The sequence below is a fragment of the Astatotilapia calliptera genome, chromosome 4 (genome assembly GCF_964374335.1).
Source record: "Astatotilapia calliptera chromosome 4, fAstCal68.1, whole genome shotgun sequence".
Classification (NCBI taxonomy): domain Eukaryota; kingdom Metazoa; phylum Chordata; class Actinopteri; order Cichliformes; family Cichlidae; genus Astatotilapia; species Astatotilapia calliptera.
Window position 1 is genome coordinate 13155136 of NC_137425.1, and position 27125 is coordinate 13182260.

The following is a 27125-nucleotide window of genomic DNA, read 5'->3' on the forward strand; positions in this document are numbered from 1 at the left end:
GTGCAAGATGATTAGATGGATTCCACACCTGATATATTTTGTATAAAACAGTTGTTTATAGGATGTACAGGATGCAACGAGGCGGCTTAGGTCCAGGGATGACTCCTACATGAAATGGGGTCTGATCAAGGGTGGAGATGGGAATACAGGAGGTTCTGGGTTCCTGAGTCTCAGCCCAGTTTCTAGACGGCGAGCATGACTGTCAGAAAAATTGCATAGAGGTATAAGATACAAGGGGACAAGAAGATCTCATCATGTAGTTATCGCATCATAACACAGTGCCAGAAGTATAAAATGTAACCCTTTAATTGCAGTATAGTGGTGAAGGAGTTTTTTTCCTTCTTTACAGAAAACAAAAACATGTTTCCAAACTGAGCTTCTCTAAATGAAGAACTGATGAGATGAGCTACATAGTTGGATAGCTGCACAGTAGAAAATTAACTGCGCCAACGAGAGTTCCTCCAGAAACGCCGGCCTCTACGACGCACACAACAATTGCACCGAGCTGTAAGAAAACAATAACTCATGAATAAAAAATAAAACTAACAGCATCCGATGCGTTTCCTCCATATCGATGACACCGAGCATTCCTTTGTATTATTAATGTATTAACATTAAAGCTGAACTTGGTAAGGAAGGGAAAAATCACGTGTGTAACAAGAACTGCGCAACTACAAACGACCCTTCATTTAAAATGGGTTTTGAACCAGTTTAGGCATGCGTAATGAGGAAACAGTGGCTATTTTAAACCTCAATTTTACCAACAATATGCAGGCAAAACTCGGTCCTTAAAAAGAAGCAGTGTGGTACAGACACTAGAGTACAAAATAAAATCCCAACTTATGAGAAAAAAATAATAATAACATAAAAATATTTAAGAAATCTAAAACAAGAATAATGAATGAGTCCAGCTTTGTTATTTGACATAGAATAATTTCATTTTTTGTTAAAAAAGTCACTTTTTTTGCTCAGATTGCGTTTTCAGCGCAGTTTTCAGCGAGGCCAATGAGTCACAGCCTACCTTTCACAATTACGGTAAAGCTTTTTGTATTTCAAGGTAGCACATTTTCAGGGAAATAATCGGGGCTCAAAGGACACAAATCTAGCGCGATATTGACGTGATGTTCGTGATGTAAGGATTTTCAATTAAATACTGAATGCATAGAAAACTTTAAGCTGCTCATGGCGGCATCTAAAGGGGAGATAGTGAAATTCAGCTGTCTGCTGAAAACAATATTTCACATTGATTAGTTTAAAAGTTGTGTTGGCAGACTGCTGATACAGTAATGTGTACTGCTTTTGGCACATATCTTATTCTTGAATATGGGGGATTAAACAAACAAAAGACAAAAGAAAAAAGAGAGAGAGAGAGAGGGAGAGAGAGAGGGAGAGAGAGAGATTGGGTAAATGAGTTTGGTAAGAAAAGTATTTTCTGTCTCAATTTCAAGTCAGCAAGACTTCAGCAGCAATCTGGACTCTCAGCGTCGGACTCCAAAAACTCTCTTCCCTCCGGGTGTTACAGACCACTTGTTCCGCCTGTCCTGAATCTTCTGGAACATGCTGCTGGCCCCTCTCCACTTCTCTCTTTTATACTGCTTTACTTTCTTCACCTGTTAATAAGAGGAAAAGGGGACAAAATTAAAATTAAATAATTGCATATCGTCTCGGAGAAGTATTTTAGTTGTTAATAATCAAAATACTAAACAGGAAAGCAGGGTAAAAACTGGCCATCATAGAGAGAAATAGGGGCGCTGTGTTGTTTAATAACAGAGATTACAACAACACATTTTTAGACAATCTTTCCAGGGATCGTACTTGATTGCACAATATACATGCAAAGTGTCACAAGTAACTGTTTAGGTCCCAAGAGCAACAACGTGTCTGAATCAGAATCAGAATACTTTATTGATCCCTGGGGGAAATTATTTTTTGTTACAGTGCTCCATTTTAAACCAACATTAAGACAAGACAGACAATACGCTAACTAAGAATAGTACAATAAAAAGTCTGGTTAGTGGCACTAAATTTGCCTGTGAAATGACAAATGTAACTTTGACCTCATGCACATTTTGAGTAAAGACCCATTAGGTGATCACTGTGTGCAAGTTTCACTGAAATCTAACTAATTCTAATGCAGCAGTACAGATTCTTGTGAACTGAACAGACAGACAATGACTTTTTTCATGTTGCATTTCACCCCTCACCTTTCCCCTGTCGAAGTCTTCATCCCACTCGTCGATCACAGTGTCACACCTGGCATCGCGGGCATCTTCAATGGCATCTCTGCTGACAGCAGAGACCTCACCATCCCAACTGAGGACTAGTGAAGACAAGACACTGACACCCTTTAGGGTCTTTAAAAACACATTTTCTTTAAAATTGCATTTAAAAACACAAATATGACTCTGCATCTCACCATTGGCTCCGTAGGCTTTATCCGACGCGTTCCTGAGCAGCTCTTCTACCACACTACTCGTCTTTTTCCCATCCCAAGCTACGGGTGCGGCGCGGGTCGAGCCATCCGATGTACTTCCATCAGCCGCTGGTGCCACGCTGCGCTTGTAGCCGTCCTTCACTTGGCTGTCCCACACTACCACTGTGGCTGGGAATTGAGAAAAAACAAAACAAAATCACAGAACTGTGATTAAATCTGACATTCTCAAAATGCAATGAGTCACACTCTGCACAAAAGTAGAATGACTGGTCACTCCACAGAAAGGCTGAAAGGCTGCAGAGGTGCAAAGTGATTTTGTCAAATGGCTCCAATCAAAATTTTACATTGACACTCCACAGGTAATCGATGTAATGTTAAGTTCTCGCTCACACACCTGTGCTTTCTTTGTTTATTCTGTCCTTCTCCATCGTTTTCTTTTTGTACGGGGGCTCCGATGCTTCAGTCTCAGCATCAGGACAATGCTTGCTCTCCTCCCACTGCTGCATCTCTTCTTTTAGCCTCTTCTTCACTTTTAATTTCTTTTTTACTTTTAATAAATCTCCTGTATCTTTCTGGCTCCCTGTGGGCTTCATCTCAGAACTGCTTCTGGGGAAAAAGCAGATGAGAGATCGAGGTAATGAAAGGCATATAGCAGAAGCAACTACTTTGTCTCACTCTTAACCCTTAAGGGTGAGAAGATCAAATATTTAATGAAAAAGAATCTTATTTCAAGTCCTTTATGAGAGTTATGAATAATGATAACACATTTAGAGAAGTTCTTGATTCCTAGAGTCAAGCCAGTAATGTAGACTTTCTGAGAGCTTTACACACGAACTCAACTTCAGGTGAAGAACAAACATAACCAGACTCGAACCAACCTTTCTGTTGTAGAGCGTGCAGACACTGTATCCTGCAGAGCGTCTCCTGACTGACCCACATTGTCTTTCTTTTTCTTCTTTTTCTTCTTCTTCAACACACAATCCGTTTCCTGCTTTTTCCGGTTTGACTCACACTGCGATGGAGTTGTAGCGGATAACTGAGGCTTTTTCTTAGACTCTTCTGCACTGGACTGAGGGGTCAGGCTCCACATGCCACTCTGACACCAGTCCTCCTCCTGGCTTGACGTGTCCAAATGAGACGAGACACACGCCCGCTCCTTCGCCTTCTCTCCGTCTTCGTCCAGCCGCTTTCGCTTCTTCTTTTTCCTCTTGCACCTCTTCTCGCCATCGGACTCTGCTGCAGTGCACTGTGTCTGTGGAGCTGGGGATGTGACTGGCTCTGGGACGCTCTCCACCTCAGAATGCCGCCGCTTCTTCTTCTTCTTTTTGTGTTTGACATTTTGAGCGGGAGGGTCGTCAAGGTCTGGTTCTTGAACCACTGAGTTGAGCTTGTTGGAAGACTTGGGACTCTTTGGGCCTGGACAGTGAAGACCGTTTGTTTTAGGAGGAAGGCTCACGCTTGGCTTTTGCAGTGTGGAGAAAAGGGACTGTTTCTGAGGACTCTGCAGTTTGAAGGATCCAGTTGAATGGGCTAAAGGTGATGATTGGACTTTACATGAATGGAATGGATCAGCTCTGGAAAAGAAATAAGGATCGTCTTTGTTTTTGGGTGTCAAAATTTGAATGGATACACTCACATTAAGAGTATACTGACCCCCTAAGTGGCAGAGGACTGTACAACTCAACCATGCCTAGTGTGAGTATTCGCAATACGAAACAGGTTTCCATATACATACCTGTGAGTGGGAGTGGGTGAGGCAAGGGTGAGGGAGTTAAGTTGATTTTGATGCATGGGGTCACTGGACGGCAAACGGGGCAGAACATCAATGCTGTTCGGACTCCGGCTGCGAGCCTGCAGTTATCGACATAAATAAAAACTTGGTGGTCTAAAGAAAATAGCCATGAGTGTGACAAAAATAAGGAAGAGAGTAAATAAAGGAAAAAAACAGGGTGATTAAAAGGATGATTGGGGGGGGGTGGAGAGAGGAAAACAAAGTAGAAAGGGTATGGCAGAGAAGAATTAGAAATGATTAGGAAAAAAGAACAAACTAAAGGAAAAGAAGACAAACTTTAAACAAGTGCTAACATGTGGTTGATTAGACGGTACACTGGAGAAATAAGACATTACATAAAAGGCATAAAACGTAACACAACACCACTCTTTAACTTGCCTGAATAAAAAAGACTAATTGAAATCAACGGTGCAATTTGTGACAGCAGGTGTGGCGTTACACGACAGGAAGCAGAATTATTATGAGTTTGTAGTAAGACAGGAAGTGAGGCAACTGCTGTGGATGGGGATGACGTTCACCTTCTTGGCCGACAGGGCAAGCTTCTTGGCAGGTGGAGGTGACATGGTGCTGGTGGCTTCAGATGTGATGTTGCCGAGAGCCGGGGGTTTAATTTTTGCCGTCTTCTGCTCCTCTGTGCTCTGAGAGCGCTCCACGCTCCTTGCTGGAGACGCCAGGCCGCTGGAGCCTTTCCGAGGAGTGGAGGGAGTCTCTCCTACTGGTGCACTTTTGGGACCAACGGAGTCCTGGTCCAGAGAGAGAAAACCACAGGTGGCGGTTATGCTTTTGTGAAGCTGCAGATCTGATCTTTTACATCAAACATGGCTTCTGAAATGTGAGAGAATCCTTGTTTTCATGCTACTGTAGACTGAATCTCTGTAGGAAAGCATGTTTCCCTAAAGAAATGCCACTGCTTTTCACAGCACTCAAATATTTTGAGTATTTTTTATTACCTGATGATCAAAATTAAAAATCCCTGTCAAGATTTCACCCTTAATGTAACATTTGTATTCATGCTTGTTGACTTTATACCGTACCTTTGACTCAGTGGTGTCAGCAGAGGAGGAGTCAGACAAAGACTTAAATGAGGTAGACGCTGCCATGCCTCTGCCTTCTCCACCTTGTTTTTTATCTCCCTCCGTTCTGCTGACCCCGTTGTTGGAAGGGGTCGGAGTGCTGCTGCGGGATGGCAGCTGGCTCTGCGAAGAGGGCTTCTTCACCTTCTTGAAAGGTTCCTCTATAACTGCGGGTCCACCCGGCAGCTTTGGCAGACCGTTGGAAGAGGATGTCCAGTTGGACAGTCGGGGCTGTGGCTGAGTGCTCACACCGTTCCTGGAAATGGGCAAACCCAAACCACCGTCCATCGACTGGATCTTGCGCAGCTGGGCTGGCTCAAGTTTCTATCAAGAAAACGAGGACTTTTCTTACATTTTTTATCCAGAATGTTAAAAGCTAGAAAGTTTAACACATACATTTACTATTTTACAAAAAGCCAAATATTTCTTATACCTTTTTCACCTGTGGGGAAGAGAGAGGCCCGTTCAAGTTGGACCTCTTTATCTGTTCCGATGGTGCCGTATTCTTCCCGGAATACAACATCCCCTGCTTGGTGGTCTGCCCATCTGCATTTTTCTTGGTTTCAGGTATCCTTTAACACACAAACACAGACCCTAGTTTGTTGGACTGCACATCCAGGAGGTACAGACATCTTTTTTGATCTCTTGCATCATTCGCTACCGTCTCACCTCAAGTAGAAAAGCACATAAGCCTGCTGGTTCAAGACCACTTTGATGTTACTTGAGTGCACCATTGAATCATTCATTTGGTACCATTGTCCATTGCTTGCCTGTGAGGATAAAAGAGGGAAGAAACATAAAATAAAGCCATTTTCCCTGTAAAGATAACTAAAGCTCTCAAATCTTAATCACTAGTTTAGCTGTGAAAGGGATTTGTTAACTTTTAGCTTTTAAAAAGGAACTGAGAGAAACCAATGTGACCCTGACTTTTGGTGAAGATCGATATTTGGCAAAAACTGGCAGCTATCTGTGTAAATGTGTTGTACTGGTATATTCGATGGATACAGCTTGTTATCCAGGTCTGCTATGGTAAGCTATTAACAATCCACTCTCTTGTCCACATATAGTCACTTCTGACTCCACAAAACTGACGTATTAATGGGAAAGTTTCACAACAAGCTTTCACAAACAGTGTAGAAAAGGAACTTTAAATTCAGATCGCTGACACCTAATTTGTCACCTTTCCCGATCGGAATCCACAAGACGGAGTGGAAGGATTTTTAAAGCCAATTTTCCTTCACGTTCCTGTCACACGCACACTAAAAAGATTGTTTATCTATACCGTCTTACCTTCACATAGCAGTAGTAGTGTCCAGCATGACAACTGTAGCCTGAATGCACCAGAACAGCATAGAGGCCGTACATGACAGGATCGCCTGAGCTCTGAGACATGTAAGGGCGGATGTTTAGAAATTCTGGGTAACCAACATCCTGAAAAAGAAGAAGAAAATGACAGAAAGGTGTGAGATATATAGAGGAATGAGGCAGTTTTGCTAAAAATCAGTCCGTGTCGTGAAAATTCTTTAACCTTTGTTATTTTTCCACCGCTGAAGTTTGCAAACCTCTTCAGTGAAAGGGTGAGTACGTTGGATGTTCGATGCACTGTGAAGCGCTTGGTGGCCGGCACTTTCTTTTTGCACCTGAAGAGGACGAAAAATAAAAATTATGACGACACTCTTTAATCTTTTTTTAATTTTAAGACCTTTTCCCCAAAAATTTTAAGATTTACACTCACCACTGACTTTGTTAGATACACTTGTTCAACTGCTTAATGTAAACATCTAGTCAGCCATTCACATGGTAACGACTAAATGCATTTAGGTACGTACACATGGTCACAACGACCTGCTGAAGTTGAAACTGTGCATCAGAATGGAGAAGAAAGGTGATTTAAATTACTTTGAACGTGGTTTGGCCCGTCTGCCATCAACAACCAGTCTATTTCGGAAACTACTGAGCTACTGCAGTTATACTGATCTGCATCACGGATGTGCTACCAACAAATCTGCAGCTGTGTGATGCCATCATGTCAATATGGCCCAAGAGGCACCTTGCTGAATACGTGCCACAAAGAATCAAAGCAGCTCTGAAGCCAAAATGGGGTCCAACCCAGTACTAACAAGGTGTACCTAATGAAGTGTCTGGTGAAAGTATTTTGAATCATTTCTGACTACATGAGAGGGGAACTTACTTGGCACACATGTAGGCATTCTCTCCACTTAAAACATCTGGTTTAACAAACAGTTCCAAGGCTCGCACTATGTTTGCTGCTTGCTAAAACAACACAACAGAAATTACGTTACCAAACTTTCCAAAGACAGAAACATGAACATTTCCATGAAAATAAACGTTATACAATAAGGAGATATCGTGCAACATACCCGAATCTCAACGGCGATATCCAGGTAAGGATCGTACGTATCTGAGACACTTTTACAAATAGAGCATTTTACTGAAAGGCAAAAAAAAACAAGTCTCACTCTTCTGACAGTACTTGTAAGTAAAATCTGTTGAAGCTGCAGCAACCTCAGTTCAATTTCCTGTAAACATGAAACTGTCAGGCACCTCAAACAACCTCATCTGACTATTAGAGCAAACTTTAAGGGGAAATTCCTTTTACATTTTAACTCGTTTCTATTTTTCCATTATAGAACAAGCGAAACTCTGTTCCTTAACCTCTCACTTTCAATATGAAAGTTAATCATAATGAATGTCTCTTTTAATAAGATTTAAATTCAATTTAAATTAGAATATTTGAGCAGTGGGTTCTTAAGTAAAACACAGAGATTGAATAGTTAAATAAATTTTGACAATGTAGTGTCTTTTTCTAAAAAAATAAATAAAATAATTACACAGGATACCTGCATCTTAAGCCAAGGTAAGATACACACATATGACACCTCTCTGTTTTCCATGCATGACTAAAAAGATTATATTAGCCTAATTTAGTATATTGAGTATTAACCTGCATCAAACCATTAAGACTTAATCTGAGCTGTGTGTTTATTCATCAGTCAATACCTCTTGACCTGAGGTAACCTCCAAAGATCTGGTGAACCAGTGTTGTGGCCTGGGTCTGCCTGTCAAGCCTAAAAACACAAAGACAAAAGTTATTCATGTAATGACTAATGACTAAACAAATATCATAAGAAGCATAAATCCTTACTTCGGATAGCCATTGAGACAGGCTTTCTGCATGGCATCGATGGTGTACCGCAAAAATTCATGGGCGTCCTCTTGACTACCAAAGCGAAAATGTCTTGCAATTTCTGTGGACGACAAAGAGCCTGTCAGATTTCATGCTTTACCAGAGTTACATTTTTCCTCTAGCCTCGCACTTACTGAGACAGGGAGGCTCAGAGAAAGGCGTCTCTCACTTTCCAACTTGTCAATAATGTTCCTTGTATTTGATAAAATGTTGATGAACTGCAATGACCCACAGGCTCATTAAAGAAATAGATCAACCACTGACTACCCAGATTATCTGACTGAGGTCACAGACATTTGTTACATATCGTGATTTCTGACAATAAGTGAAAGCAAAGCAAGAAACTGTAGAGGTTCATTAAAAATAAAAAAACCTAACAAAAAATTCATTTCTTATTTATAGCATGACAGCTTATCACTTATGGCCTGATAGACACCAAAGTAAACCATTAAAGGTCACAAATTGAAGTAATATTTTCATTATTAAATAACAGAAAAGTTATTGTTTTCCATAATTTTCTACAGAAATGTTTTTATTTATACACAAACAAAATGTAAAAACTGAATTTTGCTGTTAATTCAAAGATTTTTTTCTATTATTTTTTTATTTTTGTTGTTGTTTTAATTACACGTCAAAGATCAGGGGCCCGTTCTTCGTACCTCGCTAAGCAAGTTAGCCGGATTTGACTGTTGACGATTTCGCGTGATCTTGGATCGTTCGGTTCTTCGAAGCCCATCCGGGACTTGCTGTCATAGCAACAGAGCCGTAAGCGTAAACCTGCTCGGGAGCAGGTTTACTTTATGTAAACAGGATTAGATCGCGGCCACTCAGGTATTTCCGCTTCATGTATACGAAAGCAACAGCGATATTTTACCACTGTTGTACCATAAATAAATAACATCAATGTAACTAAAGATAATGCAGCACTTGATCCTTTTATTGATGTCACACAGATACATACAGGTCATTTCCTAAAAAAGGGAAATGTACTATTAACATTCTATTACATGTATGTGATTATTACAGATGTAATTCAGATTTCAGAGTAGTAATTGCAATTTACTTCGTGTAATCAAGATGGGAGACCACGGCTATAAAAGCGAAGGTGGATTTGGGAAGCCTGTTGCAGCCATGTCCTGTCCGTATACGCGAGCCACCCATTGCAGAAGGTGCAAGATTGATAAGGAGAGTTTTCAGAATTCAGCGTATATTGCGGGACAGACAGGATCCTTTAGCTCAGCGCGACAGTGTGCTCATAGAGAGATATCGATTTTCCCGTGAGGGTATTATTTACTTAACCAACTTGTTGACGAGGGGGTGCAGGACCACCACCTGTCTTTTTTTGCGCTGCCCCTTTTCTTGGTTGCTGTTATAAACAAACAAACAGATTATTTCAGGGTCTCTTTCCAAGAGACGAAAAGCAATATAAGTGATAAATATTACCATTCTGTAGAATATTCTTATATTTCCCTTTTACTTGTTCCCATGTTCTAGTGGGTCCTGTTGTGGCGCTAATGTGAAAGGGGATATAATATAACATAATGTAATATAATATAATGTAATATAATATTGGATAATATAGTGTGATATGATAAATCTACCCTACCACCTACTGGTGTTGGCCAGAGGGGCCGATGGCGCGATATGGCAGCCTGGCTTCTGTCCCAGGGCAGCTGTGACAGCTACCAGTGTGTGAATGTGAGAGTGACTGAATAGTGGCATTGTAAAACGCTTTGGGTGCCTTGAAGAGCGCTATATAGATCCACTCCATTATTATTGTTATTATTAAATTACTTACGAGTTTGATTTGTCAGCAACTTTCTGCCAGCCCTCTCTCCTTGCTTTTGCAGCCTTTGCAGTGTTCCCTTGCGTTTTAATTAGACTCTGAAACTCCTAAAATCCCTCACTCAAGAGTTCTTGCTCTGCTGCCGAAGAATACCGAGCGCGCTCCTTCGACATTTTCGCCGACCAATCAAAGGGTTGCCGATCAATGTTTCTACTATCGATGCGTAGCCCCTGTTGGGCCACCCAGTGATCTCACATTACTTCATCCAGCTATACTAATCGTCAACAACAGGTGTGTTCGGGGAACCGGAATAGCGAGCTCAGAGTTAGCGCGATGATTTGATCTTGGATGTGTCATTTGATCTTGGATGTAGTAAGCGACGTACGAAGAACGGGCCCCAGGAAGGAGTTACAAGTGCTTTTAATGTTTACAACTTTATTTCTTATAGACAAAGTCTAACAGCAATGCTTTTTACTTTCATTTACTACAGCAGCATTTCTTTACAATGCAGAAACATGAAGACTTAAGGAGAACACATCAGGTTTTTTTAAATGGTCATTAGGTGATTAACCGATTTGTCTGACCCACTGAGATTTAACTGAACTGGCCCACAACGTAAAATTAGGTTCTCTCTATAGTCTTCATAACAAGAATAACTGATTATAGTCATTTAACTATTAAAATATGACACGGCACATGTGCACACTTATAAAGTGAATGGCTAATACAGATAGTAGTGATGTACAACAATCAGTGAGCCGATTCATCGGCTCTCTCTCGGCACTCAAAGGAAATACATGCATGTCGAGGTAATATGATAAATACCACTCCTTTTATAGGCTGGCACTATACTCTTCCTACACTGGCAAACTGGACAGTACAAAACTCTAGCAGTCCTTTGTTTCTTCCTTTAGAAACTAGCACCTCCTGTCCTTTGTGTCCAGTCTCTTTAGCTACACTCCAGCCATCCAAGTTGTCATTTTCCCCAGGTTAACAGTCACACTTTTTTGTAACTATTATAGAAACAGGTTAGGTCAGCACATTCATTTCAAACAGTGGGCTGGCTGTTTCACTGTAACTACATAAAGGTCCTTTATCAGGAAATACAGTACACCCTGCAGCCAATCAAACTAGAGCTTTCACCCAGACCATGGCATAATGACCCAATAAACATGTTATGGTTACAGAGCGGCGTCTAATCTGCAGTAAGAGTCTCATAGTAGAGATAATGTACCCTACTGTTATTTCCTAATGGAAAACTGGATGAGCTATTAGAATGTGGTCATCAACATATTCCCAGCATAGCACCCCTGCACATTCACAACAATGAGTCACCCGAGAGTGGGGAAAAAGGAATATAATACATCAAGCACTAATGATCTATTCCAGGCACTTCCAGGAGAGGAGAGAGGCAACATCTTGAAGACATTAAAGCTGTGGGCATTAATACTGGTGTGTCGTGTTTTTATTTTGTTTGTGAAACCTCAGCTGTGAGATCTGGTGGCAGTTCAGGAATCGGCAGCAGTAAGCTCTTTTGTTTTTGTGCAGTGATATGGCACTGTATTAATGGGCTTTAGAGTTGGACTAGAAATACCGAGGTTGATATTTCAATGTGTGCATTTAAACTGTTCCAGCATTAGCGGCACATTTTAAGCTACAGAGGAGGCCACTAGCTAAATCAATGTATAAAAAACCTGAACACACATACAGCGCATCCTGAGCTCTGATGGGGGGGAGAAAGCAGGTGGCCTGTACATTTTTGTGCTAAAGCCCGCAGTCACAAGGAGACAGAAAGGGCATTGGGAAAGGAGGGAGGCAGAGAAAATGAGGCACAGGAGGTGGAGACATGATTGCAGCATCACATAAGGAGGAAGCAGCCAGGTAGGGAGGGGACTAGGGTGCAATGAAACTACAGCACAGTAACTCGCCGTGTCAGGGCACTACTCACACCTCATCGCTACTGTCTACGTGGGATTCATTCACTAACTGCAGTCTCACTGCTCCACTTCTATACTGCAGTTACTGCCCATTGTTGTCATACGGGACACTGTTGCAACACATTACCCTTGAGAGTAGCCAACCAATAAATGTGACGTCTGAGATAAACCTAGAAGGCATAAACTGCTCAGGCACTGTTAAAGGAGGGCGATCTTACTTTTTAAGTCTCTGATGAAGGAGACGGGCTTAATGGCGTTGCCTGTGTTGGCGAAGGCTTGGATGATATGGTTCTGCATTACACAGATCATACAGAAGCCTGACTGGTGACCTGAACAACAAAGAGGAAGAGGAGTTACAAATAACATAAAAGTATAAGCAGGTGTTAGCATTAAATACAAAAACAATACCTTTAACTCAAATTTAAGGGGTTAAAAGGCATTCCACAAACCAGCTGCTGATATTACAATATGTTAATCTTTTATATAGAGTCTGTTTGAATGAGATGATCAAAACGAGTAAAAAAAAAACAAAAAAAAAAAAAACGCTCCAAATAATAAATGTCTTGATGCATGCACAATCATCCAGGTAAGGAAATCCCTGGATGATTGGGAGCTCAAAATAAACTAGCTGAACCAAATGAAGCTACACTTCTTGTTTTTCCTTCTTCAGGCACACACAGGGATATAGGCCAGGTAAAAGTAATTCCCCAAACTGTGTGAGAAACTGTTAGTGTTTAAAATAAAAAAAAAAAGTAAATAGGATAGTAAATCTACTCACAGACACGGCTGTGCTCCTTTGAGAGTAAGTAGTTGGCAAGTGGCGGCGTGTAGGTGAGACACTGCACTGTGGAATTGAGGAAGCAGGTGTTTCCAAGGTTATGGAGGCCGGCTCCCACCCTGTACACACGCTCCCACTTAAGGGTGATCTTGTTCCCCGGAAAGAGCATCTTCTGCGGAGCAGGGATCCCATCGCTCTGGCCCCCGACCACATTCTCTAAGACTAAAGAAGGGGTACAGGCAATTTTGTGACATTAGCCGAGGACAGAACGCCAGAACTGAGCTTTCAGGGTAAGCATCAAAGAACAAAAGGTCAAACATGGAAAATGTCAGGCCATCAAATTCTGCTCAATTTTCAGTTCATTTTGAGAGCTTACCTTGCCTCTTAATTTGAGCAGGCTCTGCAGCTTTCTGTGCTGTAGCACCCTCAGTCCTAGGATTGAGGATCACATACTTGTTCTTTAGGCTGTCGAGCTGATAGGAGAACCCCTTGGTGGCAGGCTCAAACTCTATTTTCTGCAAAAGGACCTTCTTGGCAGAAGAGGCCAATAGCTTGTTGAGGTCACCCTCATCGCCTGTGTCCTTTCGGCCAGGTTTTAAAGCCTCCTTGAGTTTATCCACTATCGGCATTGTTGGAACATCACTGTGGGGACAAACAGATTGAGTGTCAGCATCACTTCTCAAGACTGCACAAAAAAATAAAAATAAAAATGTACCATTTCAATGATATCAATGACATGCCATCCTTTTTTTTTTTTATATCTGCAAAAAATGCTCACACAAAATTACTTTGTTTCAGAGTTAAACATGAGCAAAATTAAACCTGCAAATACAAGTTAAATTGCTCTCATAGCTAATAAATTAAGCCCGTTTGTTTGCCCTCCAGTGGGCACCTCTCTAGGCACATTTTCTGACATCACCTTACAAGAGAGATAAGGACTGAGTGCTTCCAGCTGGGTCTTGGCAGCTGTCCCTGCAGTTATGCAAGGCATCAGATGTAACATAGGGTGGGGGAGTGTATGGGATAGGAGAGGGAGAGCATTTATGCTTACACATAAGGTGTGAGCAGCTGTAGTTAACTGCCAAATTACATTTATACAAGTCACATTTTGACCTAATCAAATTTTTTGTCATCCTCTCGACTCCAGTGAGTGCATAATCAGCAAAGCTGTAGCTCCTTAAATTTTGTCACAACAGTTAGAGATCTACAGTAACAAGTAATAACAGTAAACCTAAAAGTGTTTTCCATGTACTGTTTCTACACATAAAAAGCAGCTTAATGTACACAAAGACCATTTTAGTGTTGAGAACTGCTGCTTTACACCAGGCAGCTGTAAAGGAGCTCTGATTCAGGCTGCTAAACTAAACAGCTGATGAAGGGTGTTAGTCGATCAAGTTGACTGGCCGGCTGACTGCAGCGGGAAGAAATGAGGAGATCAAAGTCCAAAGGAAAGAGTGACACATTGTTTACACAGCTGATCATTGCAGTTAACAGAGAGCAACTCCAAACTACGGGAGCATTAGAGGGTCGGAGAGTAGGTGACCTGCAATCCCTCGAGTAACACATTCAACTATCAATCGCTGAACCTGTGACTTACTTTTTAAACTTACGAGTAAGCTATTATTACACAGCATAGCAACGCCATATTTTGATGGTGAGTGTGTAAAACATTCAATCTTCTCTCAGTTTACCCATACAAATGATACCGTCCCCCCCAGATAAAGACAACAAAACATCTAAGGAAAAAAAAACAAACAAACAGAAGCGAAGGCTACATCATAGAGACAATACAGCACTACGACTTACTCATCAGAGTAGGCAGTGACGTCATGAAGAGGGAAGGAGGGCCGAACATGCATTGTATGCACAAGGGCATGCTGACCTTCACGTGCTGCTGATACTGATACAACTAAGAAGCACAGAGCCCACAGGGAGAGGGAGCTAACTGCAGTGATGCAACCGTCCAAACAGGCAGCTCTGCTGATGCGCTGACCAAAACACGGATGTTTAATCCGATTGTGTCACATTACTGATAACACAGAAACTTTCTGACTGCTGTTTGGGATATGCTGGTTGCATAACTAACAAATGATGCTATTTAAGACACGGGTCATTTTAAGGTGAGTGAAGGTTTTCACAAACAGTGATAATCTGGGAATAATTACTTACACCGATGCTTAATTTGAGAAAAAAAAGAAAATCGATTAAATCCAAAAATAAAACAAATACAATTCCTCGTCTTGTCAACTCAAGCTTACATCAAGCATAAAATTACACTGGTAAAGCTTTTTAATGTTAAGAGTACTTCAGATATCTTAAAGCCAACTTTAATAAGTTTTCACTTTATGTGGTAATTTATGTTAGCATGGCTTTGTTTTCTGTTCCACTTTCCATCAATGCCCTTTGCCTTTTTCGTTGTACATGTACCATGACAATAAAGGGCTATTCCATTCAATGAAGGAAGGGATGTACACAGGCAGACAGTCATTAAGCGTAAGGTCTTGTTAAGCCATTTTGCCTATGTAATCAATATGTAGTGCAATGTCAAACTAAACAATACGACTTAAAGCCTATTTACAGGGGTTTAAAAACTTATAACCTGGTTGTTTCCGATTTTAAAAGGTAATCCTCACACTGATATGAAAATATTTCATTCAATTTGTAGGAACACAACTGATATTGAACTTAAATTTAGATGTTTAGAAAACTGACTCGTAAAGGATAGATTGACTCCATATTGCACAGTGAAAGTTCGGAGAACCTCAGTTTGATCCTGAGAGTTCCTTCTGGGATTGCATCACGAAGGGCATCCTGTGTAAACATGCGGCGCGATCCTTTCCGAATAAGTGAGCAACCAAAACTAGCTTTTACTTTTGTAGGATAGATTGCAGCTGAATTAGTTTATTAAGTGCTTTTATGGACAGTCAATAGCAAATTATGTTAGCTACTAATATTTAAACAAAGAATAAAAAAAATAAAAAAAATGTAGAGACAGTGGGATTACTTTCAAGTACCCTCCAGTGAATACTTGCATTACCCAATACTGACTCTTTATTTGCATTTCGTAAACTATGCATACATAGATCGTGCACATATCCTGCCTAAACTACTGCTGGATGCAGGTGACTTCAAGGGCTACCAAAAATGTTGAATTATGACACAAAACAAACTATGAGAACATTTTAAAAAAATGATTCTTTTTGAATATATAGGAGGCATATATATATATATATATATATATATATATATATATATATATATATATATATATATATATATATATATATATATGAGGCAATATATCATTAAAAAAGGGCATTTATTTACAAGGGGTCACCACAGCGGGTAGCTTTACATGTTTTATTTATTTATTGTCTTGTTGAGCCACAGAAGCTTTGGATAATTAACATTACTTACTCAGCATAATTTATCCCTGAAATAATTCATTCTCAACTACTACTCAAACGACAGAGGAAAAAAAAATCCATAAACTATTAAAACAAAACACCAGAATATGAAAACATGCATTCAGCCCTCACCTTCTCCCATATCTAAGTCACCCACCACCACTAGAGGAGCATTGGGCCATCCTATATGTTTTTAAAACTGAGGGTTCAGATCACTCTTAAAGAACTTGCTGCAAAGGTTTGTCTAATGACACCAAAAAAAACCCCAAAACTGGACTACTCCAGGTTTAATATATAGATCTACAAAAAGCTACTCACTCGCTTCAACACACTCCCACAAGCACACTCAAAGTGTAGAGATTTCACTTCTTAAATCCCACAGCTTATTGTTTTGACCTGCTTATAAATCTACCTGGACGCATAATTTAAGCTAGTTTGAGGTCTTGTTTTTTCTAAAGGTCGTTAAGAGCTCCATGAAGTAGCCGGTGTAGCTGCTCACCTACTGGTCCCACCACTATGGGCCAATCACCAAAGCTTGAATGCTAGTTTGCTTATCTACAGCCGCAGCTAATCTCGCCCTGAACCGTTTAAAATTTATACAGGAAGCGTCGCTAAATATCGCAACTGCTCGATATTTAATCGTTTATCTGTCCCTGCTGTCGACTGATTCGTGTTCTGCTATTCAATCGTTTAACAGTGGAGCAACGCGGTTAGCAGCCAAGCTAGCTTAACGTGGCGAAAGCCAGCCAGCCTCCCTCAGTGCTGCAATGTGGTTAGCATCCCAGCACCCAGGTAGCTAACAAACCTCCCTAACCGCCACATCTCGCCTCTTAGCCCAACGACAGCACCACGTAAACAAGCAGCGAACAGATATTACACGAATACGCCTTTCCGTTCACTTACCTTTCACTCAACGGGACAAAATAATTTAAACTAGAAGCCTCTGCTTCCTCAGATGAAGCTCTTCAATCTAGTATTTTCGCCCATGCTGCATTATGAGAGGGCGATAGAAAAAAAAAATGACTGACAGGAATCACGGACCAATCAGAGCACAGGTCACGCTGTAGCCGAAAGGTTCAGCCAATCGGCGCTTAACGTGACGTCGATCTGTCGGGAGAGGGCTACACGTGACTTCCAGCCAACGCTGTTTACCATTGATGCGCGATACCTGATTATGTTTTTATATAACAACAAAAACGCGCGGAAACATGGCAGGGCCTGAATCACACCGCTACTCATGCTCATGAAAATTCCCAGAGGAGGGCAACCCCCCCCCCCCCCATTTTACATTTTTAATGATGCTTTTTCATTTGCTTTTCTTTCTAAGATTGCATTTCATTCGATTGTCATTGCAAAGACCAGCAGTGTTATCCTAAGAGTAGGACATTTTAATGTTAGAATAGTAACGCATTTAAAATCTACAGTGAAAAAGGATTGCATGCTGTGAAATGCTGAATGGACTCATGTTTGCTTGATCTGGGCACATGGATTGGCTCGTGAATGTCACGTTGCTGTTGTCTCCAGTAGGCGGCAGTAGATTGCCTCAAACGAGTCTCTAAATTACAGATTTAGTAAGCTAAAATGATGCATGATGATCTGCACTAAATGCACATTCCTAGGCATTTAGATTTAGCAGCAAAGTGTGCTTGCTGCATGTACTGGTATGAAAATACTGAGCACACCGAAAGAGGTTTATGAATTTAATTGTAAGGGTCAAATGTACAGTAATGTTTCAGATGGCTATGCATACAAAAGTCATCTTATCTTTAAAAAAAAGTCCCATGTGAAACCAGCACATCATACTTGACTACAGTTTCAAATGACGAATCTTTTTACACTCTCATATTAATTATTCATGTCACATTTGCGCCACACTGACGGCAACCTTAGTACCGTCAGTGCGAGAAAAATGATTGGTTACAATCTGTTATTCCCAACAAAAATGTATTTTACTAATGTTAAGAAAATATATAGTGTTCTTTATTTAAATATACTGCAACAAAAATTAAGGGAACAATTCAAAGATCTTGTTGTTTTCCACTGACCAAGCCGATGGGGCCATTAAATTTTTTTCCCACAGTATATACATACACTTACATTTACATATTTTATTTATCAAAAAAAGAGAATTTAGGTGTTTTCCCAATAATTATTATATGTAGTACCTTAAATAAAATATGTGCTCACACGTACTAAAGTATAACAGTGCCTAGAGCTGTGATCTATATATGCAGAAACAAAACAAACAAAACAACAAACCATGGAGGATTTGATCCTCTTTTAATTCCACCATGTTTTTTTCATTACAGACAATATGAATGTTGCGATATAATTATGTTCAAAGTGCCTTCTTGTCTATTCAGGATTATAGTATAAGAAAAGCAGCGACTGTGGTTAAAGAGTCGTGCTTTAACACAAATCAGTTGCCACACATTTAAAAAGCATGCTCCTGTTCCCTGTGATAGCTCTGCCAGGATGATTGTTTCCTGGTGTTATTTATCAAAGCAGATTCACAGAACTTTGATCAGTAGGTACATGTTATTTTAATTATAGAACCCTTTAAAACTTGAATAAAGAATTACAGATTAATAGCTCAGGAAGAAATTGTATCATTGAATTATGGTGTTTTCCCCCCTTTGTTCCAGCTGGAGGAGAAGTGGTTTATGAGGATGTGCTTCAGATTCAGGGGCCGGTGTGGCAAAAAGCGCTGAGCTCATAGGAATGATAAGTGAAAACATGAGATCTGCAATTAAAACCTTTTTTTTTTCCTTTTTTAAAAATCCACTCTACAGCTTTTTTGATAATTAAAAGAAGGGGAATTTGATGAGTTTTTTATTTTTGTTTTTGATATTTCTATGGTGGCATATTTAAACTGCAGACATGTGCACAGTGGTAAAGTTAAGGGTCTTCGATGTCCATGAAATCCTTTTTGGGCGCTGCAGAGCCTTTGTACCAGGCACAAGAGTTATCACTCCTCTTGATGCATGCATAGTGTTTAGCTTGTCTTCCATTTTCAGTCTTCTCCATCAACCAGTCCAACCAAAGGCACTCGGATGGGCTGTTGATCATGCAGGGGATGGAGCTGCAGGAGGTGATCTGAGGATCAGAAAAAGCACAGTGATCGTTACAACATCGTGCATCTAGCGGTGATTTGTTTTATGCAACTGGGAAGTGATCATCTGGTAAATGTAAACTTTAACTACTCCCTTAGACTTTTAATCATCAATTTTCCATACCCTGCATTCGCAGCCCATTTGATAGCGCTCAGTCAGACCCATCTTCTGAGTGGTAGTCAGGTTGTCCCAGGGTTCAAATAAGCCACACAGAGTGACGTGCATTGTCCCATCAGCCTCCAGCATTCCTACAGTGGAAGGAGAGCAAAGTGTAAATCTAGAGGATATATAAGAATCTATATGAAGCCACATTAAAGAACATGTTTGTTATATTACACAACATGTGCCTTACACTGCACTGAAAGTCATACCTGTGATTAGATACTCTTTCCTGCCGTCAGTCTCCAGAGACACTCCACACATCGCAGAAGAGCGAGCTGTGTAGAAGGCATCGATAGCGTTGCTGGGACCTTTGAACATCTGGGAATTCAAGCAAAAACATTTAGATTCCACTGAAGTTTTTACACATGGAAGAAAAATGATAAATGCAATAGCTTTGTCCTAAATACCTTGATCTGTTTAATGTCGTACTTAAGCCGTTTGATGGAATCCCCATAGACGTCATTGCCAACATCCACCTCTTGCTTTCCGACTACCTTTGCCCTGATAACTGGATAAAGACAAGAAAAAAAGAGAAAAAACAAATTGCATTAACATTCATTTTGTGTGAATGCCAGCTTTGTAACTGGAACGCTGCTTTGTTATGTTAAAACTGAAATGAATCCGCATCTATCTGTATCTGATCTGAGCCCTGCCCAGGTTTGGCATGCTGGAGTTGGCCGCAGCACATTGCTGTGGCTTGAATCTGAGAAGTTTGCATGTGCCAGGTCCTGGGAAGACAGAGGCGCATGAGTGTTTCATCAGCTGCAATCAGAGGGAGGAATGCATGCTGCCTGTTCCCAGGTTCCTGGGCCGACACAGGAGGAAGCCAGTCAGCAGTCTTTGAAAAAGCTGAACTAGAGTGCCCCCCGCCCCCAGGCCTCTCAGCCAGCCTGCCTTTCTGTCTGGAGAGAGGTGCTGACATGCAAATCAACCTCCTCCTTTCACATGTAGCCTCCTCCTTTTCTCTCTTGCACTCTGAAGCTGGAAGAAAAGAGCTCATGTGGAAAAAAAACAGGCTTTAATGGAAAATTACTATTAGAGCCATACAAATGAGCCGTTGAGCTAAAATCCCGAGTAGTCAAAAAACAAAAACAAAAAAAACCCAAATCAACTTGTGTTTTTCAAAGTTGCTGCTCTTTCCATGTGTGTTCAAAATGTGGAAGTGCAGTACAGTATGATCACATGTCAGCTGCAACCAGACACCCGGCAGTTACTGTATATTCACAGGACTGCAAGGAAGCAAGCGACAGAGCTAACACTAACCAGATGTTCTCTCTCAAGTTCCACTTCAGTCCTTGCTTTCCCAAGGTGGCAGCTACTGACTGTCTCTGATCGCTCCTTGCCAAATAATATCAAGCCCTTTCATTTGCCTTTTTTATATGAAGCTATGAAGATGTGAGCCATATGTGCCCTCATTCATGAGGCTTAGAGAACATCTCCTTTTAAGGGTCTAAAGCATCAATCCCAGACAAAAGGAAGCAAGAGAAAAAAGGAGAATGTGCGCACACATGGAGTGATGGAGTGATGGGTCCTGAAGCAAGCACGGGAAGGCAGTCACATTGCTGAAGTATTCTTAGTGTAACAATGTGCTGTGTATACAAGGAGAAGACGGCCCTTTAAAGTCAAGAGGGATACAAAAGAAAAGCTGTGTTAGGGATAATCTACACCAGTCACCGGATTTCTCTTTTTCTTTTTCGTTGTTTACATATCACAAACTCCCTCCCTCCCTCCCTCCCTCGCTTTGATGCAGAGTGAGGTAGCCGTGCCGAGAAACTCTCCAACTTCTCAGCAGAGTGTATTAGCGGTAATCCCCCTTTGCTCCAATGTGTCGAATCAAACAGAGACCTCTTCTTCTACGCCTAAAAGCAGGAATTAGAGCAGGTGGGAATAACCACAGGATGTTAAAGAGGCATAAAGTGAAAAATACTGAAAATGGGGTCTTATGTGCATACTGATATATAATCTTAGCATGTTTTAGAATTAGGTGTAGCTCTTGAGTTACATGTACATGAGAAAATAAGGCAAGTTATCGGGGAAAAAAGGATCTTTAAGCTAATTAATGTGATATTCCTTTGACATGCCACCTATTTGATTTGATGGATTTTTCCTCCACAAACTGTTCGAGCGGTTTAGAAGTACAACTTTATTCTCTGTGCTGGTATATAGTGTGTACGCAAGTTCTTGCCAGAGCCTGGATGTTTACTGGAACAGGCTGACAAAGCCCTTTAAAAATCATAAGTTTCACAGAACTGGAAACCGAAGGAACCATCTAATTTTCTAGTTACTCAAACAATAAACACAATATTTTGCATGCAGTATTGTGGTCATGGGAGGGTTTTAAAAACAAAGAACAAAAAAGCAAATGCATGTCATGTAATTGAAGAGCATGTGCCCTCGTCTTCCTCTCCGAGGAGCCACAAAGCGGTCAGAGTGCGAAAAAGTCAAGTACAAATTCAAACTGACTATCCTGCTGATCCTGTGCAAAGAGATACAGACTAATCTGAGGTAATCCTTTGTTTTCCTTTTAAAAACGGACAATTGTAGAGTTTAAATACTCATCATCTCATTGGTGTGCGTGTGGTAAGCAAAAGGTCCCCGGTACGATTCCAGCCAGGGATACAAATCGCCTTCAGGGAAGAGCATCCGATGTAAAATGCAAACACATGAAGCTATGGACGAAGATAACTTTAAAATCTCATCATCTACATTAGCCGTTAGTTTTGTTATGCCTTGCATAAAAAAATGTAGCGTTTTTAGCGTTTTCTCCTGTTTTTTTTTACAGTCTGCATGTGACTGAGGCCATGGACATAACGTTCACATGCAGTTTCCTAAAGGGGAGTTGCAAGTGTCGCACTGCACGGATCAATCCAGCGCGCTATTGCAAGTGGTGCTGGAGCTTAAGGCAGCTGCTGTGGTTATTTGCACAAATTCTGTCCAGCTCAAAGGACGGAAATCTGGTTTTAATATCAGCTGTGTTTGCACAGCTTGCAATTTATGGGCTGCTTTTGTCCCAGAAGTCGTACCCACTACTTTCTGTTCAGGAACCAATATGACTCATTTTCTTTCTTCACAAAAAGCAGCACAGATAGTTTTTAAATTTAAAAAGAAAAAGAAAAGTAAAGAATAATGAGTGTGGTTTATGAATACCCAACATTCCTCTGCCTCCGCCAAGGAACCAGAAGATAGATTTCCATTTATGAGGAAAGATTGCTCTGACTGTTTTGACAGTGGAACTGTTTACAACAAAACTTGATCCTAGGCGTGCACTACAAACCAGGCTCTACAAAGCCAGACTTACTTTGCTGGATAAAACCATATACACCAATCAGTGGCAGTTACCTTTTTCTCCTAATCACATTTTCTCTATCAGCCTCTGTGCTGACTCCCAGTTAAGGGGGGTTCTGACAAGACATTAGACTCTTCTTCTGCACAAAGTTGACCAACAGCTGACTTCAGTAAATAGGAACATAATGGCAGATGGCTGCCCCTCCCTGGTTCTGGTTTTGCCCGAGGTTTCCTACTGTTGTGATTTGGTCCTGTAGACATAAAACTGAATTGAATTGAAAATCATTGTTGTTCCAGATACAAGGATAAAAGAAGTCTCTGATTTTATGTGTGTGTGTGCTTTTTTTGTTCCTGTAGCACCCAGGAGTTGCAATAGATACTAAAAGGTGCTACTTATCCTTAACTATCACTGCTCACTGACATCAAACCAACCCATCTCCATGTTTATCCAAATCTCTGAAAATAAGCTGGTTAAGTCTGCACCATAAGTTACCATGGCGATCAACTGAGGTTAAAAAAAAAGAGAACGACTGTTATGAGATTAAAAACTCTGGCTCAAGGCTTAAGCCTCCATTAATCTTAGTATCAAACTTGCATCTGGAATTTTCATTTTATATCGACTTTCAGGTTATACGAAGGCCCACCTTTAAAAATGACATCACAAGTGGTGTAATGATCTTCCTGCACTGTGGAAATGAACTGCTCTTCAGTAAGTATCTGTAATCTCCAAAAACCAAAACCAGCACTAGCTATGTGAAACTTTAGCAATACTTCCAAGTCAGTTAGCTGTCTGGCACTTATTAAGATAGTATCTTGACTTATTTTAATCTACATAGGAATGCTGTATTTAATACACACACATCATTTATTATAACACAAGTGGCCCATGGTTCAAAGAAAAACATGATTCACCTTCATTTTAAGCCCAAGAAGAATAAGAATTTTGAATGAGCTTGCTTAATGCAAAATTTCATCAACCCACTGAGGTAGCAGTCAGTTCATGGGCTGGTGAAGTGGAATGCCAACGATTTCGTAAATTCCCGAAACTTCTCTCTGACGTTTAAATAAGTTGTGCAAGTGTGCAACAGTTGACTGCCCTCTCTGTGACCCAGCAACTTGGTGAAGTTTTGCTGGCGCTTTTCTTCTCCAACTAGCTTGAGCCCACTCTTAAACTTTGCCTAAACCCCCGAAGACACGAACTCAAGAATATTTGGTCAAGAAACAGATTCCCCGAGACTCTATGGTGGTTTATGTTTATGTGAGGGTCTATCCATGGTGCTGAAGCAGGAGCGGAGGGTCAAGGTCATGTTAGAAACTGACTTAAGAGATGGAAATGAGGTGAATCAGCTGTGAGGCTGAGATGACTGCCAGCATCTTCGTTTTTCTAGAGTTCTGCACAATCTGCCTAATCAAAAAACAGAACTTATTTTAATAGGTTCACTTTGTAAAGCCTAAAGCACCAAAATAGGGTAAAAAGAAAGAAAAATTGTCTTCCCTTTTAGTGCGGTATCTGACTTTCCATTTGTGTACATTCTCAGGTAGCATAATAAAGTTTATTCATCCTCTTGAGCAATGGAATCCAGTGAGTAAAAATCTTTGAATAAGTCACCTTCTGTCCACATGCCACACACTCAGCCATCTCAGAAGCAAGAAAAAAGACCCGGAGCTGGACAGGCTGGTCACTGTTAACAGTCCTGTTAGCTTAAGGTCTGTGTTGAAGGCAGCAACAAGTACTTTTTTGTAACAGGCGAAATTAAAGGGAAATTATCCTCAGGAGCGTTTGAGTAGGATTAAATGAATTTGCCTTTCAGTAAACTATATGATCACTGAGGTGATACTGGTGAAAGAAAATGAAGTTATATTCATGTTGTCATAAACAAGCACAAACACAAATGATTTTGTTTAAAGTCTCCTTAGCAACAACAAGGAATAATGTGGTTTACTGTAGATTTAAAAAAAGCCTAAAATGGTATTGAAGAAGACAAAACTCCAGACAGTATATTGATGTGTCTATGAAAGAGCATTGAAGCTATCAACAGAAGATTAGAGAAAAAGAGGAGGGCAGTGGAAAGAAAGACTGGGGGACAGAAAATTCCATCCTCCTCCCACTGCAACTGTAAACACGGGAGCTGGGCAGTCTCCCTCTCAGAATACGATGGTTTCCTTGTGGGGGGGAAACCCAAACCAATTTATCCTAGACATTGCTAACTAATACATTAATGGCAAAAACACAACTTGATGTGTTGATTGTTAGTCTAAAAATCAACTTACCGACGTCTGAGTTGCAGAACACCTGCTGGGGATGCCTCGGGGAGCAGCTGCAGGCTTCTGCCAGTTGTTGCACTCGCCAAAGACACAGGATGGCCAGAGTGACAAAACATCTCTTCATCGTCCAGGTCATCTCTGAAAACTACGCTTTCTAACTGAAACTGGAAAAGTGAGTGAGGGTATAGATATAGACCTGCCTGTCGGGTTTAAAGGAAACGAGTCGCTGTCCTTGGCTAGAAGTCGACGCACGACGGTGCTGTGCATAAAATGATGCACAGGGCACGAGAGAAAGTGTAATCCTGCTAAAGACTGCACACCAAGTCTGTTTTCCACTACCCTCAGCAGCAGCAGCCACGTTTTATTAGCAGGCAGCAGCAGCAAACTCCTCCCCCCCCTCCGGTGGCCAGAGAGCGCAAGAGCGCGACAGAGGTCAGGAGCTGCCGACTTTACACACGCACCCCTTAAACTACGTAAATCTCAGGCTGATGCATGAGGAGGCGGATAATTGTTTTTAGGAAACGACGGTGATAACAAACAGCATCACCCTGTGACACACGTATTTTGGGACTTGTGACTTTTCCCCCTTTTTTTTTTCGTAAGTTTTACGCGAAGTGTTTCCTCACTCTTGCACGCCACTCCATAAAAGTACAAGTCTTGCAGTGAGAGTATGTAGGTATTACCATGAAATAAACAATTTCTCAGTGGATTATATATAAATGCCTACAAAAGGCATCAAAGAGCTTGGAACCTGAACATCTGGATTCAACTCCAGAGGTAAGAAAGCGTCAGACTAAATCTTACTGACGTTTACAACTATGCTACTAACTTAAAATACAACTTTGGAATGAAAAGCCTTTCTAGATGGACGTGTGTGTGTGTGTGTGTGTGTGTGTGTGTGTGTGTGTGTGTGTGTGTGTGTGTGTGTGTGTGTGTGTGTGTGTGTGTGTTGCTCATTTAAATTGTTAGATAAGGACAGGAGCTTTGTTTGTTTTAATGATAATAAATATGACGTATTACAATGCATTACTATTGTTAATACATGATATTCATTATAGTCTCTGTACTGGACACCATGAGGCAATGGCTCAGCACACCAGAATAGTCTTGTGACTACATTTCTCCACTAACAGGAGACCAAAAGGAGCAAATACTGTGGAAGTTTTAAAAAAGTCTGTATAGTCTCATTAAATGAAGTGGTTCAATTATCACATCCTGAGAGAAATCCCCAGTACAGCAACAACTATATAAGCCATTTGTTGCCGTACCTTTTAAAAACACATTCAGCAATCATGGAGCAACACTGATATTTAGTGTCTTTTAGCCCAGTTTTTTGCATTAACAAACTCCTGGAGGAAATCTCTGTCTTGGCATAAATAATTCTTCTATCATGCTAAAAAACTATCCTATAAAATCAATGAGACTCCTGTGAGGGCAAAACCATTTGGCAAAGCTGTGGCTTGGACAGACAAACAATTTACTAAAAATTGCTATAAATCTCACTTAAGCTGTGGGTAGCGGGAAATTCAGGCCACAGTCCCCTGCAGGTTCATCGCTCAACTCCTTTCCCGTTGCCAGGTCTTGTCACGGCAACATTTGATTCACTGTCACAAAAATATTGATTTTAGATGCTTTAAACATTTGCACACATGATAATTCGCCTATGAGTAAATCCTAACGTGGGTCAGGCTGAGTAATCCGTAGCCCACGCTGCGCAGTTATCTGAGGTTGGAATTTAGCGAGAGTGTTTATGTATCTTATAGTCACTTTCAGGAACTCCTAAAACACTGTCTGACAGAAGGAGGTGTGGCACGGTGGAGAGAAGTGACATCATGCCCTTAAAGTTAATGAGCTCAGTCTGGCAGCAATTCAGCAGCTCCCACCC

The 27125-nt window shown here is 40.9% G+C and overlaps 2 protein-coding genes across 4 annotated transcripts; both read right to left on the minus strand.

The window, feature by feature from the left end:
- Positions 1–290: 290 nt before the first annotated feature.
- Positions 291–17461, minus strand: usp36 (ubiquitin specific peptidase 36). Of its 3 annotated transcripts, none has more exons than XR_013908832.1 (20): positions 17319–17461; positions 13385–13650; positions 13009–13230; positions 12449–12559; positions 8466–8568; positions 8321–8388; positions 7681–7751; positions 7491–7573; positions 6828–6939; positions 6590–6730; positions 5969–6069; positions 5733–5871; positions 5261–5623; positions 4745–4969; positions 4170–4285; positions 3313–4008; positions 2829–3040; positions 2417–2602; positions 2205–2345; positions 291–1610 (listed from the first exon to the last, which is right to left on the minus strand). XR_013908832.1 is itself a non-coding variant. In XM_026164881.2 (20 exons), the coding sequence occupies exons 2-20, from the start codon at positions 13635–13637 to the stop codon at positions 1479–1481; spliced, it is 3447 nt and encodes a 1148-aa protein (XP_026020666.1). In that variant the 5' UTR covers positions 13638–13650; positions 17319–17461; the 3' UTR covers positions 291–1478. The 3 variants fall into 3 exon arrangements, 2 of the variants coding, with proteins under 2 accessions (XP_026020666.1, XP_026020665.1); XM_026164881.2 differs by having other exon boundaries at positions 2205–2320; positions 2829–3037; XM_026164880.2 differs by having other exon boundaries at positions 2205–2320.
- Positions 17462–18102: 641 nt separating this feature from the next.
- Positions 18103–25713, minus strand: timp2b (TIMP metallopeptidase inhibitor 2b). Its single transcript, XM_026164882.2, has 5 exons — positions 25247–25713; positions 20098–20198; positions 19900–20008; positions 19652–19776; positions 18103–19511 (listed from the first exon to the last, which is right to left on the minus strand). Exons 1-5 carry the CDS (start codon positions 25374–25376, stop codon positions 19314–19316), a joined length of 663 nt encoding a protein of 220 aa, XP_026020667.1. The 5' UTR covers positions 25377–25713; the 3' UTR covers positions 18103–19313.
- Positions 25714–27125: the final 1412 nt, after the last annotated feature.